The 19,772-nt window shown below is 35.9% G+C and overlaps 1 protein-coding gene across 3 annotated transcripts in view; it reads right to left on the bottom strand.

Moving 5' to 3' along the window:
* GABRA2 (gamma-aminobutyric acid type A receptor subunit alpha2) overlaps nucleotides 1-19,772 on the bottom strand; it is a 110,697-nt gene that overhangs the window by 29,820 nt on the left and 61,105 nt on the right. For 2 of the 3 annotated variants that reach the window (XM_036332865.1, XM_036332874.1), the window contains exons 5-8: nucleotides 12,151-12,371; nucleotides 10,138-10,220; nucleotides 5,117-5,260; nucleotides 3,951-4,103 (exon numbers count right to left, since the gene is read on the bottom strand). In XM_036332865.1, the coding sequence (XP_036188758.1) occupies nucleotides 3,951-4,103; nucleotides 5,117-5,260; nucleotides 10,138-10,220; nucleotides 12,151-12,371 (601 nt within the window). The remainder of the gene's footprint in view (nucleotides 1-3,950; nucleotides 4,104-5,116; nucleotides 5,261-10,137; nucleotides 10,221-12,150; nucleotides 12,372-19,772) is intronic. The other variant, XM_036332854.1, reaches the window with a different exon arrangement.

The raw sequence follows: 19,772 nt of genomic DNA on the forward strand, positions 1-19,772 counted from the left end.
TGTTCTTTGAGGTATAAAATTTTTAATTTAATTAAATGTTTCTATTGTTTCTTTGTTACTCGTGCTTCTTGTGTCAAATCTAAGAAACCATTGTTGGATTCAAGGTCAGAAAGATTTATCCTATGTTTTCTTCTAATAGTTTTATATTTTTAGATGTTACATGAAAGTTTTGTATCCATTGGAGTGTATTGTTGAATCTGGAGTGGGGTAGGGTTCCAACTTCATTCTTTTACATATGAAGTCTTCTAACTGTCTCAGCAATATTTGATTAAGAGACCTCTACATCTCCATAGAATGTTCATAGCACCCTTGTTGAAAATCAATTTGCCATATATATTTGAGTTTGTTACTGGACTCTTGGTTTTATCCCATTGATCTATATACCCATGACTATGCCACTATGACACTGTTGATTAAGGTAGATTCATACTAAGTTTTGAAACTGGAAAGTCCACCAACTTTGTTTTAATTTATTAATATTGTCAGGGGAGGAGGAGGAATAGAGGCATCTGAAATAGTGTCAACAATAAAAAATTAAAATTAAAAAAATTAAAAAACATATTATTTTGGATATTTAGAGCCCCCTTGCAGTTGGATATGAATTTGAGGATCAGCTTTTGCCCTTTATGTAAAAAAGGTCATTTTTGACTTTTGTTAGTTATTGAATTGAATTTATATATCACTTTGAGGACTATTCTCATCTTAACAGTATTGTCTACAAATCCATGACCATGGGATATCTTACCTTTAACTAGGTCTTCTTTAATTTCTTTCAGCAAAGTTTTATAGTTTTAAGTGAACAGGTCTTTCAGCTACTTGCTTAAATTTATTCCTAAGTATTTTATTATTTTGGATGTTATTGTAAATGGGGTTATTTTCTTAATTTCCTTTTGAATTATTCATTGTTGAGAATCAAACTGATTTTTTTTGCATTTAGAATAAGAATAGCTAACAGGTATATAGAATGTATTAAATACCAAGATTGTTCTAAGAGTTTTACACATGTCTATCTTCTCAAAACACTATCTATGGTGGTTTCCTATAGCTTATAAGATAAAGGTAACTTGTATTGACATGACTTACACACTTTCTTACACACTTCCATCTGTATGTATCTCATGGACTCTGGGTCACCAAACACACTATGTTCTTTCACTCCTTGATGTCATGTCATTACACAATTTATCAGTTTTGGCTTAGGATTCTTGCCCCTGCTCATCTGTCTGGGAATCTCCTACTCTTCCTTCAAGATTTAGCTCAAATGTTATCTCAGCTACTGAATCAATTCTCCTAGATCCAAGCTGCTGTTTTCTGTAACAATTTGCACATGCCTCTTTTACAGTGGCTTCAGCTTGCCACGCCATTATCTTTTCGGCTTATCTTGCTGCCCTCCACTCTAGGGCCTGGAGCAGTATCTGGCACAGCAGATCCTCAGTGAAACTTTTGTAAATGACTGAGTGATCCAAATACAGAAAAGTAATTTATCCTATCACAAAATGTGCTCAGCCTAGCTCATATATCCGAAGAGCAGTCACCAAATTTTCCTGCTTGGTTTAAATGAAGAAAATTACATTTGAACCGGAGCTCTCTTGATCTGCAGCCAAAGGCTCTTCCAATGAGCTATCATCAGAGGCACCAACGACAGAGGCAGCCACTATCCTACCAGGCAGCCAGCATCACAAGAGGAAGACACTATTCGACAGGCAGCTTCTGTGGGGAGAGGTAGCCTCTATCATGACTGGCAGCAACTCCATCCAGCACTGTCTCTAGAGGAGCTACTATCGCCAGAGGCAACGACTCAGCTGGGAATTATTGGAGAGGCAGCCACGGGGGCCTGCCTGCCACAGCACCTACTAGTGCATGGCCATTTCCACCATAAGTCTAATACTAAGGAGGGAAATACTTTATGGTCTGGAATGGGAAGAGCTTTAATGAGGTTATTGCTTGTTTTGTTCATTAGATCTCATGCATGAGTGGGGTCGTGGGGGGCTTGTCTCTCTCTTGCTGGCTTATTGCTCTTGGTGTGGTGCTCTCAGACCCATCCATGCTGTTGTAGGTGGTGGGATTTCTTTCTTTTGTACCTTCGAGCTGTGGTCCATTGTGTAAATGTACCTAATTGGTTTTTAAGCTAATATCCATTTACTTATGTTATATTTATGCATAGTAAAAGTCTGTGAGAAAACACCAATACAAAAGTCTCCCTAAAATCTGGAGGTGTTGGAAGCAGATCATAGACATCTGATCCAACCAGTAGAGGCCAAGGAGACCCCTGGCCAGCCTGTCTCTGACAAGTGGGCACCAAACCTGTATGGGGCCCAGGATGGGAGGGGGAGTAGGGGGGTGTTGGCACAGTGGTTGAACGTCTACCTATGAACCAGGATATTACAGTTCTATTCCTGGTCAGGTAGCAGCTTGATGCCCAGTGTGGGGTTTGCAGGAGGCAGCCAATCAATGATTCTCTCTCATTATTGATGTTTCTATCTCCCTCTCCCTTCCTCTCTGAAATCAATAAAAATGCATTTAAAAAAAACAAACCAAAAAAACCCGTGTGGGAACTGCTGCAGAGATGGCAGCCTGCTACCCATCCATGCCTCCCCTCACACACCCAGCCCACTCTGGGTAGAGACAGGCCTGTTATTAGAAGGATCTTTATTTTATTGAGGCCAGAACATCATTCCCTAAAATTATGTTCTTCAGTCCATGATTTGCCTCAGCTGGTCCTTAGTTGGCCAAGAATTAGTCCCTGAGGGACCTAAAAACCCAATTGGGTGATTTTCATGATGAAAGCATAGAATGACGATGCTATGTAAGAAGCGAGTCTTAATGAGACTCAGTGGGGATGAGGTGGGGCAGTGGATGACTGGCATCAGCTCTGGCAGGGGCGCTGGGGAGCCAGCAAGCAGCAGAAGAAATTGAACCTCAAGACAAAAAAAGCTTACAATGAACCATCCTGCTTTCTCTGCGTCTCTCCTGCCCTGGCATCTAGTGCATCAGAAGGGAGTGCTAGGCTAAAAGTTACGAAATTTAGATCTGGGTCCCAGCCTAACCTTACTTGGAAAGGTCATTTAAGCTCTCCTCAACACAGTTTCCTCATCTGTAATATTGGTTAATTATGCCTAGTCTTTCAGGCAACATAATCTATCTCTGCTTTTATTTTACTTTTCGGCCTTTAGTTTTCTTTGCATCATGTAAAACTGTATTTACAATCTCTTGTTTATACATTTTAAGGTATCTCACATCTTTTTGGAAATATGGTGTGGACTAAATATAAACATACATAAATTTTTTTAAAAGAAAATTAAATACGCAAGTAAACACACTAATGTAGTATATGAGATGAGTCTCTTCCTCTCTTTCAGTCTCTAACTTAAAGTCCTAAGATCATCTTTGTTTATCTAAAAACAAACAAAAAAAATAAACATAGCATCTATAAATGTGCTACTGTTCTTCTCTAAGTTAAAACTTCTAACAATATTCTATTTATACTAACAGAGACAAATGTTGAGAAGCAAAATGACTCAACAGAAAGTAGATTGAATGTACTTCCAGAAGATTTGAGTACTGTTCATATTCCTTACTAGAGGCCCAATGCACAAAATTTGTGCAAGAGTAAGCCTTCCTTCCTCCGGTTGCCAGCACCGGCTTCCCTCTGGCACCCAGGACCTGGGCTTCCCTCCCAGCCCTGGCTTTGTCCAGTATGTCGTCTGGAAGGACATACGGAAAGATGTTTGGTCTAATTAGCATATTACGGTTTTATTATTATAGATGAGCACCAAGGACTCTGTAATTTACCTTCTGGGCCTCAGTTTCCTCATCTGTAACATGAAGCAAATACCCCCTGCCCCACACACAGCGAACTACTGGTGTGAGTACCAAGAGGGAGAACGCTTTTGAAAGTACGCAATGAAACATACTGTGCTGTACAGCGAAGCGTGTAGTTATTCACTCACCAAATACTGTCCTTGCAGGCACAGATTCTCTGTTAAGCCAGAATGACACTTGGGAGAGAATGACAGTCATGATGCAAGGCAGATATGTCTGAATCACAAAATACCCAATTTTTCTTTTCAAGTGGAAATGAGCTGTCATTACGGTATATTCACCTAGAAAAATAAGGTAAGAAGTTTAAGGAACTGGAATAGGCAATAGTTCGCACATTTTGGAAATGGAAATGAAACAGATTAGAGAAAGAACAGTCTCTGATTTGAAAAAAATCCTCTATCACATATATGACATGAGAAGTTTATAATTTTTAAATGCCTCCTTAGCTCAGCAAGAGTATTTAAAAGAGGATTTTAATATTCCCAAGAAACCTGCTCAGCATGTGTACGGTATGGCATTTGTTTTTCTCTCTAGGTCATACTTATTGATCAAAGGAGTAATAAATGCTCTCAGGTCCCTCATCCCCACCGGTACCAACCTCAAGTTCAGGTCTCTCTGGTTTTTTAAAAGATTGATCGCTAGCCACATCTCCAAGGCTGATCTTCTGGCCCAGATTTCCCACTGCTGACCCTGTCACCAATTCTGATTTTCTCAGTGTTGTATCTCTGCTCTCATTCTCTACAGTCAGTTCTATCCCATCCTCACTGCCTTCCTTCCTGCTCCCTGGTTTTACATCTGCTGGATGGAAGCGCATTAAGCCACACAGCTGCCTTTTCCTAGAGGAGAGTGGCCTTCAGAAAGCACATCAGCTTCCTCACATAGGCCAACAGTAGTGATCTGTAATCAAGAGTTGAAATATCTAAAATAAAGGGAAAGGAATTGGAACACTAAGGGAGCGATAATGCTATTTGAAGGTAAAACTGACTTGACTGAGAAGATACAGGCTTCTTTAATATGAAGTATATTTTAGACTAGTGTTTCTCAAACTTCAATGCACACCTAAGGAATCTTCTTGGAATCTTGTTAAAATACAGATCCTAAATTTATAAGGGATCAAGCCTGAGATTCTGAATTTCTAAAAAAAAAAAAAAAACAACACAAAACCTCATGCACAATCTATAATGCTAGCTCTTGGACCTCAAGAACAAAAGATTTTAAACAAACTGGGTCATTTCCAATGACTTTAACCCATTGATTTTCTTAACTAACTTTTCTTTAGACTCACTTTACTAACCTGTACTGGACTTAATTGTCTCCTTCCCAATTGATTGGCCCAACAGGTCATACTGATTTAACCTGGAGCCATCAGGAGCAACTTGTACTGAATCAGATGCATTGTAAGTCCAAATATAAGTGACCTCTGAGGTTGTATATGCATCTGTAGGAGATCAGAAAAAAGATCTGTTTTATCATTTTAGTAAGAACCATCAGTAAAGTGCAACATCAAAAGTTGTATACTTCATAGAATAATTGTTGACTAAAATAAATCATTTTTGATATGTACAGATCATATTTTTTAGGGTAAAACGTGCCTTTGAAATTTACAGCTTCAATATGAAGGGTGTGAAGCAAATAAAGAGAGACAAACAAGATCATGAGACTATTTTCTTTGCAACCACTTTGAGGGGTAAAGAACACATTTATCTTTAGAGTCTGCAAAAATCAGTGGGCCTTGAGATAATAAAAACATCTCCCATAGTCTCAAGGTGGTAGAAGTCACTGTGGTAAACAGATTATGAATGCCATGGCTCAGGTAATTAGTTTAGAAATAACACTCACTCATGAAATGACAATCATAATCCAAAATAATATTGCTTTCTAGACATAAATTAATTTCATTAAGAATTAAATGACAGCTATCATACATGATACAATGCATTTCATTAGAAAGATGAGGACTGATTATTGAAAAACATGTAAAATAAATGAGAATGATATAATTTCCTCAAGTTGTAAATGCTTTTTAAAACATTTTCATTTTATTATTTTATTTTATTGATTTTTTTTTTACAGAGAGGAAGGGAGACGGATAGAGAGTTAAAAACATCGATGAGAGATAAACATTGATCAGCTGCCTCCTGTACAACCCCTACTGGGGATGTGCCCAAAACCAAGGTACATGCCCTTGACCGGAATCGAACCTGGGACCCTTCAGTCCGCAGGCTGATGCTCAATCCACTGAGCCAAACCAGTTAGGGCAACATTTTCATTTTAAAATTAATTTATACACCCAGATCTCACTGGACTCTACTTTCATCGCCTTTCAGGTAAGTTATGGATTGGTAAGAAAAGACTAAAGACATACAGACCAGGTATAATTTCCTGTTTTATTTGGCCAAGGAAGAATTTAGCACAAGTGAGATGACTCTAGAACCGGAGGGCAGGCAGCATGCCTTATCTTAGCTGTCCCATGACCCTGGCATTTCCTTTGCTCCTGTATGTCCTGGTGGGGGAGCAGCTGAGCTCTCTATGCAGACAGTCTCTCCACAGTTGAATAAACAGATAACTCTTGCTCCTCTACTGACCTTGTGAAGAAATTCTATGCACTTTTGCTCATGAGAATGTTTTGAAATATTAGTCACCTCTGGTATTTGAGCAAAACTCAGTGCCATGGCCACATTCTCACTTAACAGAGAGAAAGGACCAGCTGTTTCAATTGCTTCTAGACCTTGAGCAAAACTCACCACCCTGCTCATATTCTCAATGAAGGGAGAGAAAGGACCAGCTGTCTCTGCCAACATCTCTGTCTCTAACTATCCAGGACGTGGTGGTCCTCACCTTGATCCAAAGTTTGGGATCATAAATCCATTTGCATTTAAACTTCAGTAACAGTAAAAAGAATTTAAGTTTGAATCTTTATCTCAGTGTGGTCTTTTAATAGTTTTCTGAATGTCGCTACTAAATGTTAATATCTGTTAAACACTGATTTCATTGTACATGTATTCATCTACATTCACAATAAATCATATTTCATAATTTTTGAAATAGGATATTATATATCTATATATATATCTTTATGTATAAGTGTATTTAATAGTAGAGATATATTTATAGAGTTTACATATGAATAAATTCTACTTATTTTAAGGTTCAATTTTTTTTTTTAATTTTAAATATTTCACCATTGATGGCTGCTAAGATTAGATAAGTAACATCAGTAATGTGGATAACTAGCAATTCATTTGCAAATTATCATGGCCCTGTTTTCAATAAAATTCAAATGGCACATAATTTAATAAATCAAAGACACATCACTTGTACTATTTTATATCAGAAAGTCTTACAATACTCAAATAGTTGTGAGTCTTAATAAATTATAAACTTTTTTAAAAGTAATTGCAACTTTGCTTTTGAGTCTGATGCTACTCTTAAATATAAATAAGAGGAAATGAAACCCTAGTGAGACATAGATGGGCAGGAACTCTATCTGATTCACATTTATACTTTCAGCACTTGGTACCATGCCTGACACATGCAAAAGTTTTCAACTCATTCTTGCCACATTAATGAATATGCTCATAATGTTTTGATTGTTATTTATTATTAAATATAAAAATCTGGATAGGAACACAATAATCTGTTAAAGAAAATGACTGATCCTTCCCAGGTCTTCTATACAAAAGAGATTATTTCATTAGTGGTATAGAAATATGTGGGTGTTTTTGTTTTGTTTTTAATTTGGGGTCTGGAGACAGAAGACATAGCAGAAAGTTGTGCAGTGAGGAATAGAGGCACTCCCTGGTACACTAACACACATCTAAACCAGGAGGCCATAGCAACGTTTCTCAGGAAACTATAAAAGGAGATAAAGACAATTTATATTACAAATTTCATTATAAATTCCTTCTCTAAATTTTCTTTAAATAATTTTATTTAATTCTGTTAAATAACTCATTTTTAATGCTACTGTATATCTAACATCGCATGCATACTAATTCTTAGTAGTTGGTAACCAACAAAATCCCAAGATAGTTTTTAATTAATTTTTGTGCAAAAAGACAACTTTCCATTTATTTTGGGCTAATGCACAGAATACACTGAGATGCCCATTCAGGGAGGGCATATATAACAATATGAGGCAATAGGGAGAAAAACTGAATTCAAAAGTATAAACTTATAGAAAAGATGCTTCTTTTACTTCAGAACAGTGATCAAGTTCCAGAAAGCCCATCATTTGGGGGGAAAATAAAGGGGCTTTGGAACAATACAGGCAAAGGGCATGACTTGCTTCTGTCATATTTGTTGTGCCAACATCTTACGGTTCAAGTTGGCCTGTGAGTCTATGTCCACATTCTGGTGTTCATTCCTTTAACATTTATGCATCAAGTGCCTCCCATTGGCAAGGATAAATAAAAGACTATTTACTGTGTCAAAAATAAACATGAAGAAAACTACCTAAGAACAATTAAACAGAGAATGCCTAACAACAAACTCTATGTTTTGCCCATATCGCTTCTAGATATAGACAACCATATTCTCAAGCATGCACTATTCCACTACTCTGTAGAAACACTGCTAAGAGTTTGTTATTTTCACTTAAAATAATTTCAGATGTATTTATTTCATAGTCAGAATGGTAACATCACCTCAGTTATATTTGGTGTCTTACTAGCTCTTTCTTGTCCACTGAAAATGCCTTTCCTTCTTCCAGCATTACTGCATCGTGACTAAACCCTTTCTTTGGTATCAAGGCTTTTGAAAATGTTCTCTTTAATGCCACTTATGCAATGCAAATGAGTTTTCCTCCGCCACATCTGCTGAGTTTTTTCAACATCATATTTACGTTGTGTAACATGATTGACTATCTTAAATAATTTTGGGAAAAATGCCAGGATTGAAGTGGTGGTTTCCATGACAATAAAGGAAGGCTTTGTAGTTAAACAAAGAAGAGATTCTCAAAGAAAATTGAGAGCTGACACTTTTTGTAGGAATGGACAGAAAAAAACAAAATTGAACTTATTCCACAAAACTATGGTCATCAAAATAATTAGAGGCTTTGTCATTCATACATGCCATCATTCTTCCCTTTTCTTGGTACAGTCTGTGGGGAGAAGGCAACTGCTCAGTCAGAAATCTTTTTAATCATGTTAGAGAACTGCATTTCTATTCACAAAGAGGAAAAGTCAAAAGCTAACCTGGATGGGCAAAGATAGGGGTGCCAGAAAGAGCAAAATTTCTGAAAAGGTCATGCAATGGGACACGTTCACACAGAGAGAGGCTCTTCAGTAGTGTCCATGAATTGATCCTGAACCTGCCCTGAATGCCTCATGGGCCTAGGGAGATGACTTGACCTTCCCTCTTTTCAATTATTCCAGGAGAGCAAATGCTTCTGCTTGACATACAAGCTATAACCTCAGTGACCTAAAGAAAGTCAAATGCACAGAGCCATTTCTGAAATATTCTATGTACACAGAAGGAGGCTGCATGTAGTAATCCAGCGACAGCATCTCCTTCAAATGTATTTTAAGAAAATAAGAAAGAAAGAAAAACAAAACACTTTCCATTAGTTAGAAAGCAGAAAGATAATTGCATAGATCCAACATCTGTGCCTGCCATTTGCAACAAGCTGATAACTACTTTAATAAACAATAGAATCTATCCCTTAGAATTCATTCTTAGTTGACAAAAATGAAACATTCATTTCGCATTTTCATGGACTTTGAGCATTTTTTTCATATGTCTCTTGGCCTTCTTTATGTCCATTTTGGACAAGTGTCTATTTAGGTCCTTTGCCCATTTTTTTATTGGATTGGTTGTCTTCCTTTTGTTAAGTTGTATGAGTTCCTTATACATTTTGGAAATGAACCCCTTATCAGATGTATCATTGGCAAATATGTTCTCCCATGCAGTAGGCTTCCTTTTCATTTTGTTTATGGTTTCTTTTACTGTGCAGGAGCATTTTATAATGATGCTGCATTTTTAAAGTGCTAGTATTTGGCAAATAAGGTAAATGACATAGTCCTGATCTTCAAGGAGCTCCTAACCTAGCTTACATACTTAGGCAGACATATAATTTTTTTATTACCAATAATGTAAATGATAATGAAACACCATGATTCAAATATAATGATATTTGGGAGTACAATAGGGTTAGCCAATTCTGTGATGGAAATCAGCATGCCTTTTAATTCTGCATCCTACCTGGCAAGTATTAAGCATTGCATAATATGAGAAGAAACTATAACATTAAGCAGTGTTGCTGACTATCCTTGCTATTTTTTACCCAAAAAAATGTAACTCCAATCCCATACTTACAGCTGCCAAATTTCAGAGGGCATGAATGAGCATCCATTGGAAAATCCTCCAAATGCATTGGACATTCAGCTTGAACTGTAAGCCTAAAAAGTCAAAATCCCACTCTTTGTTTAAATAAGTTGGCAAGTCAGGATAAATCACTCCTTACTGTTGTCAACAAAATTAATGATGAGGTAGGACTTTCATTATAGCATCTTTGGTTAATTAACATTGAAACCTGATTCTATTCTATCACATTTAGATGATCTGGCAGAAGACATTAGCCATATACAAAATCTGAGCTCAAGTAACAATATTTATGTACAAATATACTTAACCATTTTTTAGTCTGTGATTTGTTAAAAAGTAAAGAAGTTATATTTGCATTGTGAAAGGCTATTTTCCCATTAGTTTCACAATTCCTATTTGAAATATTAGAGAAAAAAATGAAAAAATATCTATAGTGAAAACAATGTCATTTTCTTCCCCATCATCTCATCAACAACCATATAATAAAACTGATATAAGAATTCAATATTGGCTCGCAGGAACTTCCCTCGAGATTACATAGACTTTGAATCAGTATCATATTTAGACTCATGAATATAAATATAGAAATAGGTACAGATGCACATATAGATGTATCTCCTAAAAATAGCTTGTTGAGACTAGACTGTTGGCTAAATTATGAATGTTATATATAATTTTTTCAGTATCTTCATCACAATAAAGACTAATCAGCAAATTTATAATAAAGTTATTCAGTACTCCATGGCACACAAAGGTAAAGTAGATAAAACATGAACTAAATCAAACATACAGAAAAATCTCTTATAATGAGCAAAACAAATGTGATCAACAATTTACTTATAGATTATATACTTCTAAGAGAGTATTTAAGAATAACCCCAGGCAATATTTCCAAAACTATGTGTGTTCTCTGTCTATATTTTGTTTAAACCCCAGATTTCCAATTATTGTTTGATCCATAGGAATGATCAAAGTGTGTAAAATCTCAGGAGTACTGCCTCTGTTTTTCAAGATTTTAGAGAAAAAGGAGGAAACAATAGAAAACATTTTCATTTTAGGTAATGGTCATTTAGTAATGAGCCCGAAAGAGCTTTTTCTTTAAAGATTAGGACTGCATGAATGCCCCTTCTCAAATAATTTTTCACAATTGAAATCTACCACTTAACATTTCATATGAAATAATAAATACATCAAATGCCTGTAAGACACATCTGTCTATGGGTAATGCTGATTAAAGTCATCCATGCTTCAGAGACTTTATTAAACATTTAATTTTAGAATATACATCATTGTATTAGATTTGTGATGACTTTCTTTTTTACATAATACCAACATTTTAAAAGATGAATTCATGGGAATAGTTAAAAATGGAATAATAGTGTCAACATCTGTATATTTCTTTAGCTAATTTTTTAAAGGTTGAATCAGTGAAATTGATGTTACATGACACATTGATTTACAAAATGGCAATTTCACATGGTTCCATCTAAGACATATGTTTAAGGTATCCAATTTACTTCGAAGCTTTGGTAAATAAAAACTGAGTTTAAAAATATGTTTTCTTTAAAATAACTTCATAAGGAGAAACAAAATATTAAATGAAGTAAAAGCTTGCTTAAAAATCACTTAACTTTTTTGATGGGTTATTTAATGAGATATTAAAAATAAAATTATATGCTGGTATAAAGAAAAATTGAAGTCATGCCTTTATACTGTACTTAATTAAAATGAAGTGTGAAAGATAAAGAGCCAAAAATTAATCCTTAATAGTAAAGGCAATTCTTAAAATTTTACACACTAAAATGAGAATCGAACTCATAACTATCATTCCAGGTTTATTCTTTAATGTGCATGCAATTACAAAGTATATTATAACTACTACAATAACCTATTATGACAATGTTTGGCTTGTGCCAATGTTGACCTTGATAACCAGGTTAGCCAGTTTTTTAATACATGAATTACTCAGTATTTAAAGGCATCACAGCAAACCTACACACATACCTCATTGTGTACAGCAGTGTCCCATCGTCCTGGATTCTAAGAAGCTTATTGGGCATTGTCATGTTATGAGCTACCGATTTTTTCCCATTGTGAAAGAAGGTGTCTGGAGTCCAGATTTTACTAGCCATTAAATTGTTAAGTCGAAGGATATTCATAGGACCTTTAAATTTTAACCTTTCATCTTTCCACTTTTGTCGGAAGAACACATCTATTGTATACTCCTGAAATATAAAATAACATTCTTAGGGAAACAATAAATGTAGATACAAGGACTACAAAACTCCAACCAATAATATAGTTTCAAAAGAGGGAAAGATACATTGATAGAAGTAAATTTTGAATCAGAAAGATCCTTCCTTTCTCTTATCAATAAATGTTGCCACTGTCAGTATTTGTACTTACACAATTAACTACATTTTATTATGGAGATAATAAATAAATATACTTTATCTGGTCTTTTCAGTTGAACAAGGTCTCAGTTCAAACTGCTTTACTTCACCCTGTAATTTAGAACTACTTGGAGAGGGGGCATGCTTGGGGCAGGGTCTGGGTGGATTGATTTGTCATTTATCTTAAGGAAGAAATAGCAGGGATCCTTCTCCATAGCCAAAAAAAAGAAACAAGTATTAAACGCACTGTCAGATCTGTATGAGTCATCATCTCTGTTGCCAAAGAAACGGTAGAATATCTTATTTTATAAAATACTAAAATAAATGGTGAGATATCATATTGTTAGCAAGAATGCATTAGGGGATAATGATTTTAGCAAAGTTTATTTTATGAAATCAGTTGTAATAAAAAGACTTTGAAAGTTATTAGTTATTGCATTTGGTAAGTTACTGTTTTTGTATGTAAATACAAATAATTTACAATTAAACTCCTTCAGGTTGAAATGTAATATTAATTATTCATACAGATCAGTTTGTGATCCATTCCTTTATTATCATTCTCCAGCATTTTTTTAGCTGAATCTCTCTCTTTCTCTCTCCTTCTTTCTCTCTTTCTCTCTCTTTTTTTCTCTCTCTCTCATTGCCTCTCTCCCTCTTCCTCCTTCCCTTCTTGCCTTTCACTTTCTATCTCTGCCTTTCTCAGCATAATAGAATGTACACATTTTAGATGAGCTACACAATTCACAATTGTGATTAATACTGACAATCTATTGGATGTTCACATTTCTGTCATTATTACCAATGTATGTTTTTGCACATACTCACATGATAAATAATTAAAATTTTCAATTACACATTTGAGATTGGAAATTCAATAACTGTCCTTTGACCACAATGTCACAGTTATCACATGGAAGAAAATAAATGCTTCAGCAATTGGCAATTTCACTCAAGTACGACTGTGTGTGTAAAAAAAGGCAGATTAGCCATGGCCAGTGTGGCTCAGTTGGTTGCTGGTTGTCCTGTGCAATGAAAGGTCATAAGTATGATTCCCGGTCAGGGCACATACCCTGGTTGCAGGTTCAGTCCTCCATTGGGGTGTGTATGGGAGGCTCAATAAAAACATAGTTTAAAAAGGGCAGATTAAAACTGTCAAATACTTATGAAAATATCAAATCATTTGTGCACATCTTAATCAAGCAAAAGAAAGGACATGATTCTCAGCAACCCCTCAACAATGGACTGGATGGAGATAATGAGTATGAGCCATGGGTAATGGCATATGAATAGGTTATGAAAGTGGCTCTGGGTTGTGCTCCTAATTTTTAGGAGGAAAATTCATAATCAAACGAACCTCACTCTCCATGGTTTAGTCATTGTTTTAAAGGTTGAATTCTGTTAGATGGAATTCAATTAACAACAACAAAAAACTAGATTAAGAAATGAGTCCTTGGGTATGATAAGTTTTTACACAGGTGTTCCTTTCCAACTGTGGTTCCCTAAAATTAAACTGAATGTGAATCCCCATGACATTTACTTTTCCAGGTAAATAATGTATTTAACATCTTCTTATAAAATTTCCAATTCCATTTTTCCATTTCCGTAAAATGATGGTATGTTTTATTGGTTTTAGAACTCACTGCTATAGCAATCATCTCCTACAGACATACCACATAAGAAACACTAAGTTTTCCAAACAGTAAATTTTAGACGATCTTTTTTAAAAAACATTCAAGAACATCATTTGTTTTCCTGTTTTGTTGTTATATTTTTATTGATTTCAGAGAGGAAAGGAAAGGGAGAGATAAAAATATCAATGATGAAAGATCATCATTGATAGGCTGCCTCTGGGGATCCAGCCCATAACCGGGTCATCCCCAGGCATGTGCCCTGACTGGTAATCAAACCTTGACCTCCTGGTTCACAGATTGATGCTCAACCACTGAGACTCACCAGCCGGGCAACACCATTTGCTTCTGAGCATTCACAGTGAACGAAGTTGAACCATGCCAACCTATCCAGTGTGCTCTGAGCCTTTTTCTCCTACTTTCACCAGGCACATTCATGCTGTTCTCTAGATAATTCTAATGATCCTCACACTTTACCACTCCTCAAATAGAGCAAATTCCTTATCCTCCCGAACCAAGAGCTTTACTCACAACCACACTCCCAGTCCCTTGAATGCCTGGAAATACATGATCGGGTCTCTATCTATCTTTATTACTCATAAAGCATTCCATTATGGCAAAATTATACATTTGTTCCTCTGCCTCCCAACGGGAATGCAAATTGTCAAGAAAGGGGCCATGGCTTTCATTTGTATGGTCATTTAGTAATGAGCCCAAAAGAGCTTTTTCTTTAAAGATTAGGACTGCATGAATGCCCCTTCTCAAATAATTTTTCACAATTGAAATCATCTTTTAAAATGTTGGTATTATTTACTTGTCTTCCGACATACAAGAGAGTATAAAGAATATTAAAAATACCTTTTAACCATCAGCAGCAGAAATGTCATCACAGATGTTATTGAAGCCTTCCCTCTCCTGTTTATTTCATCTCAATCACACTGCCTTAGTCTCTAAGAAAATCATTTTCTCGAATTTGGGGTGTATCGCACCCATACATGTACTTACCCATTTACCATGCACATCTATGTATCATGTGTCATATTTTTAACGTTTACAGAAATGGGACCGTACTGTGTATATTTTTCTGACACTCGCTTTTTTCAATTACATAGTTGAGATTTATCCGTGCCAATATATCTCATCATACTTTCATTTTCACTGCTACATAGGAAATTTCACAATATTCTATTGTAAGAATATTTCACAATATTCATTTTACTCCTTTCTTGCCGGGAGCCGGTCCATCCTTGCTGTTTCAAAGGACCTGGCATATATGGCATACTGTTCTTAATATGTTTGCTCACCTTCTTGGCACTATGTGTTTTAACCAAGGTCTCTGAGAAAGGTTGTTTCCCCAGGTAGGTATTTTCCCCTGAAGTTAGGGAGGGAATAAAACCTCTTAACTAAGTGCCAGGCGGGTAATTAATCACTTTAACTACGAGCAATCATGCTTAAGCTACATAATCTTTACTCCCTGGAATGGAGATAAGAAACGCCCTAACCTTTGTAATAGAGATTGATAGGATTGAATCAACTGGTATAAATACAGATGTAATAAGACAGCAAGACACAGAACTTAGAACACAGAACTTAGAACACAGAACTTAGAATACGGAACCAAGAGAGACAGAACCTAGGCACAGAACCTACACAGAACGTTCTCTAGAGACAGAAGAACTTCGCTGGAGAGAACATGGCAAAAGTTCCTGGGCAGAAACTGGCCTCAGAACCTAGAGACAGAACCTAGCGAGAGAACATGGCAAAAGATCCTTGACTGAACCTGACTACAGAAATTGGCAAGAGAACCTGACTAGAACCTGGTAACTGAACCTGGCTGGAGAACCCGGACAGAACCTGGCTGGGGAACCTAGTGAGAGAACACGGACACAGAACCTGGCTAGAGAACCTAGCAAGAGAACATGGACACAGAACTTGGCTGAAGATCTGAAGCAGAACTTCACTGGAGATCCAGACCAGAACTTGGCTGGAGATCCCGGCTGGAGATCCTGGCTAGGCTGCTGATCAACTGAACACTGTCTCCGTGTCCTTCCTTCTTCGCCGACTCCGTCTACACCTTTGGGGACCCCTGGACCCGCTGGGGTTGGACCCCGGCACTTTCTCTTAAATATTTTCCTATTTCCAGTTTGTCACTATTATAAGCAATACTGCAATAAAAATTGTTACACCATGATTTTAGTACAAAAGTGTAACAGTTAGTCTAGAGCAAAGGTCAGCAAACTTTTTCAATAATGGCACAGAGAGTAAATGTTTTAGGCTTTGCAGCCATATGGTCAGTTTCACAACTATTCCATTCTGCTATTGTGTGAAAGTCCCCACAGGGAACACATAAATGGGTGAGAGTGGTATGTTCCCACACGTTTTTGTTCGAAAGAATAGGCAGCTGACAGGATTTGGCCCATGGGCCGGAGTATGCCCACTACTGCTCTAGAGTAAATTATAAGTTGGGTTACTGGGATGTGTTGCATGTGCATCTTCAAAATAACAAGATATAGTCAAATTTAAATCCTAAGAAGTGTATACATGTATATACCCACTAGCAATGTATAACCTTTCTTGATTCTTTACAACTTGGGGTAAAGAGAATACTTCATGTTAGCTATGATGCTTGGTGTGAAATGTTTCATAGTGCTACCATTTGGATTTCCCTGTTAACTAGTGAAATTTAACAAATCTTTATGTTTATTAAATACTCTAGTTTTCTCTTATGGATTTTCTGTTCATTTCATTTACTCAGTTTTCTTAAGGTTGCCTTTTTCTTATTGAGTTACAGAAATTCTTTATATTTTCTATATAGGAGTATTTTTTTTAAACACAGACTCAATAAGAATACTAATCAAGATCATAAGCTATACAATATATCATAATTACAACAGTGGGTAAGTCGGTTAAATTGCCTGCCACCATTAGCTAAAAGATGAATCATAAGTAAGAATACAAAATAATAACAAGAATAATAATAACACAAATAAATAATGAATAATAATACAAGAATAAACTGTGTTGTAAGTATTCATAACTATACACCTATTTTTGCCAAGTCCTTAAATCCCTGTATGTTTCTTATAAAAATGTAAAAGTTCTGCTTTTAATATTTAGGTCCTGGAACTATTCTGCATCATATGAAATAAAAATCCAACCTTTTTTTTCTAATGGGAAAAACAATTTTCTATTAAGCCATCCATCTTTCCCCACAGATCTCATGTATCTAGTGTCAATATAGGTATGAATCTGTTTCCCCCCCCCCCATCATTTGTTTACCTCTGCATTGGTTCCAAAGTCATGATTACTATCACTATATCATAATTATAATTAATAATATTTTAATTATAGTCCAATCAATTTTTATTATGATTTTGATTTTTGATTTTCTTTATGTAGGAGATATTGTAAAGTGTGTTTTTATATTTTCAAATGTATTGCTTTACTTATATTTTTTTCAATGGTGTTTAATTGTATTGCATTTGTAATAAGGGACTATGCTCTGAAGATACCAATTTATTCCAAAGTTTTTTTAGTATCTTGAGATTTCTTGTTGAATCTGACCATCTCCATCCTTTAATGGTAATTCAGTCTATTTACACTTAATGTGATTACTAATATATTGAACATATGCTCACATTATATAATTTTTATCAGGGATAATTAAACTAGTGAAGATAAAGGAATAATTTATATACATGTTTCACGATTAACTAATGAAAATAAACCAGAAACAATCTCTAGAAAATTGAGAAGGAAGAACCATAAACACACACGCGCGCACACACACACACACACACGGAAAAGAGGGAGAGAAAAAAAATTAAGAAGCATACAGAGATCAATAGTGTCAAATAGTGCTGAAATATCTTGAAAGCTTTGTAGAAATAGTTCAAAAGCTAGAATACAATGGATTGAGGCAAGTTGGTTATAACTTAGAGGGTATAATGGGGGAAAAGTACTCTTACCCAATCTTGAATTTGTAAATGCCATTACGGGAAATCAATGTTTCACTTGTAATATCTAGAGATTACCTAATATCATTCTTTAGCTACTTCCAAGAAAAAAACCACCTAAAATGCAGGAGATTAAAATAGCAATCAGTTATTATTATCTCAGAAGTATGAGACTAGGGATCAGTGGACCTCACCTGGCTCAGATGATCTCAGACGTTCTTAGTCCTGCATCTGAGGATGAGCTGGCCACTGGCTGATCTGGGCCCACATCCTTGTAGGGACACTGGGGCAACTCAGCTCTGCTCCAGGTGTCCTGTCCTCCTTCGGGGACCACTGGGCTACCTAGAGCTTATCTTTCTCATGACAATGGCACAGTACAAAATAACCAACCAGGCTCATTTCAACCCATTGCTTGTGTTTAATGTCTTTTAACAAGCCATTGGCCAAAACAAGTCACTTGGTTGAGGTGAGTGACAAGTGTTATAATAGGTCACCCTATGCTTAGTGGAAGGGCATTACAAAAGGAAGCAGAATTAGAGCAGGTATACAAAGAAGGGAATAGGGACCATCATTGCCAATCATTGCAACCTATCACACTAGCCCTTTGTGAGAGAAAAATAAAATGTTTTTGTAAATGAATAAAGAGTTTGAGAGCATCTAAAACTTCACTTCCCCATGTGACTCCAATGAAAGACTCAGTGATCTAATACAAGGGAGGCAAGTTGGTTATAACTTAGTAAAAATAACTGTAACCAACTGCATTGTACCTACATGAAAAGAAAACCTATGAGCTGAAGCGTGATTATCAGAGCAATGGTTTACAAAGAAGGGTGTGCACATCCATTTAGATATAGGAAGAAAATGCTACAATCTTTATTTCTACATAGAATTCTTATCTAAACATAGAGAGTAAAGAAAGCTTTGCTGGTCAACAATACCTGGAATGATACCGGCACTCTCACCATGTCCACAAGTCGATGAAGGTCAATGCATGCAAGACATCTTATGGGAAGAAAAGGAGCCTCCAACAGGGCCCTCTCAGTGATGCCTCATTCATTTGCTCTCAGTGGACTGTGATTTATACATAATTAAATTTGCAAGTGATCACATCTAGTTCTGATTAAACCCCCTCTAATGAAAATAGACAAATGGCTTCAAGAGATTATTACTAAACGACACCATGGGTCGAAAAACACACTAATAATTGCATAAGCACAAGTGGACAACAAGAAATGGGATATCTGTTCTATGAGCTCTTCATCAGCCACATTAAACATGATGAGCTAAATCAACTCTAAAATAAAATCTGCAAAAGCAAATTTAGAAGTATACTAAAGCTATTTAAAATATGGGTTTAGACTCACTGTTTTAATGATAACCTTTATTTTAAGTACCTTGAAATACTGGTTAATGATAGCATAAGGCAATTGCAAATAATGAGTTGTTTGAAAACTAAACATTCAGAACACGAAGACAAATATCTAAAATTGGTGGTTGTATTTTTAAAATTAGTGTGATGGCTCAGTAACCAATAGCCAATAATGCACTTCTCAATTTGAATTTATATACCTTTTGCATCTACAACAATCATCAAAAAAAACATTAAAATATGATTTAGAGTCAGACCTTTGATTGCTATATTATAATAA

The sequence above is a fragment of the Myotis myotis genome, unplaced genomic scaffold, assembly GCF_014108235.1.
Source record: "Myotis myotis isolate mMyoMyo1 unplaced genomic scaffold, mMyoMyo1.p scaffold_m19_p_1, whole genome shotgun sequence".
NCBI lineage: Eukaryota > Metazoa > Chordata > Mammalia > Chiroptera > Vespertilionidae > Myotis > Myotis myotis.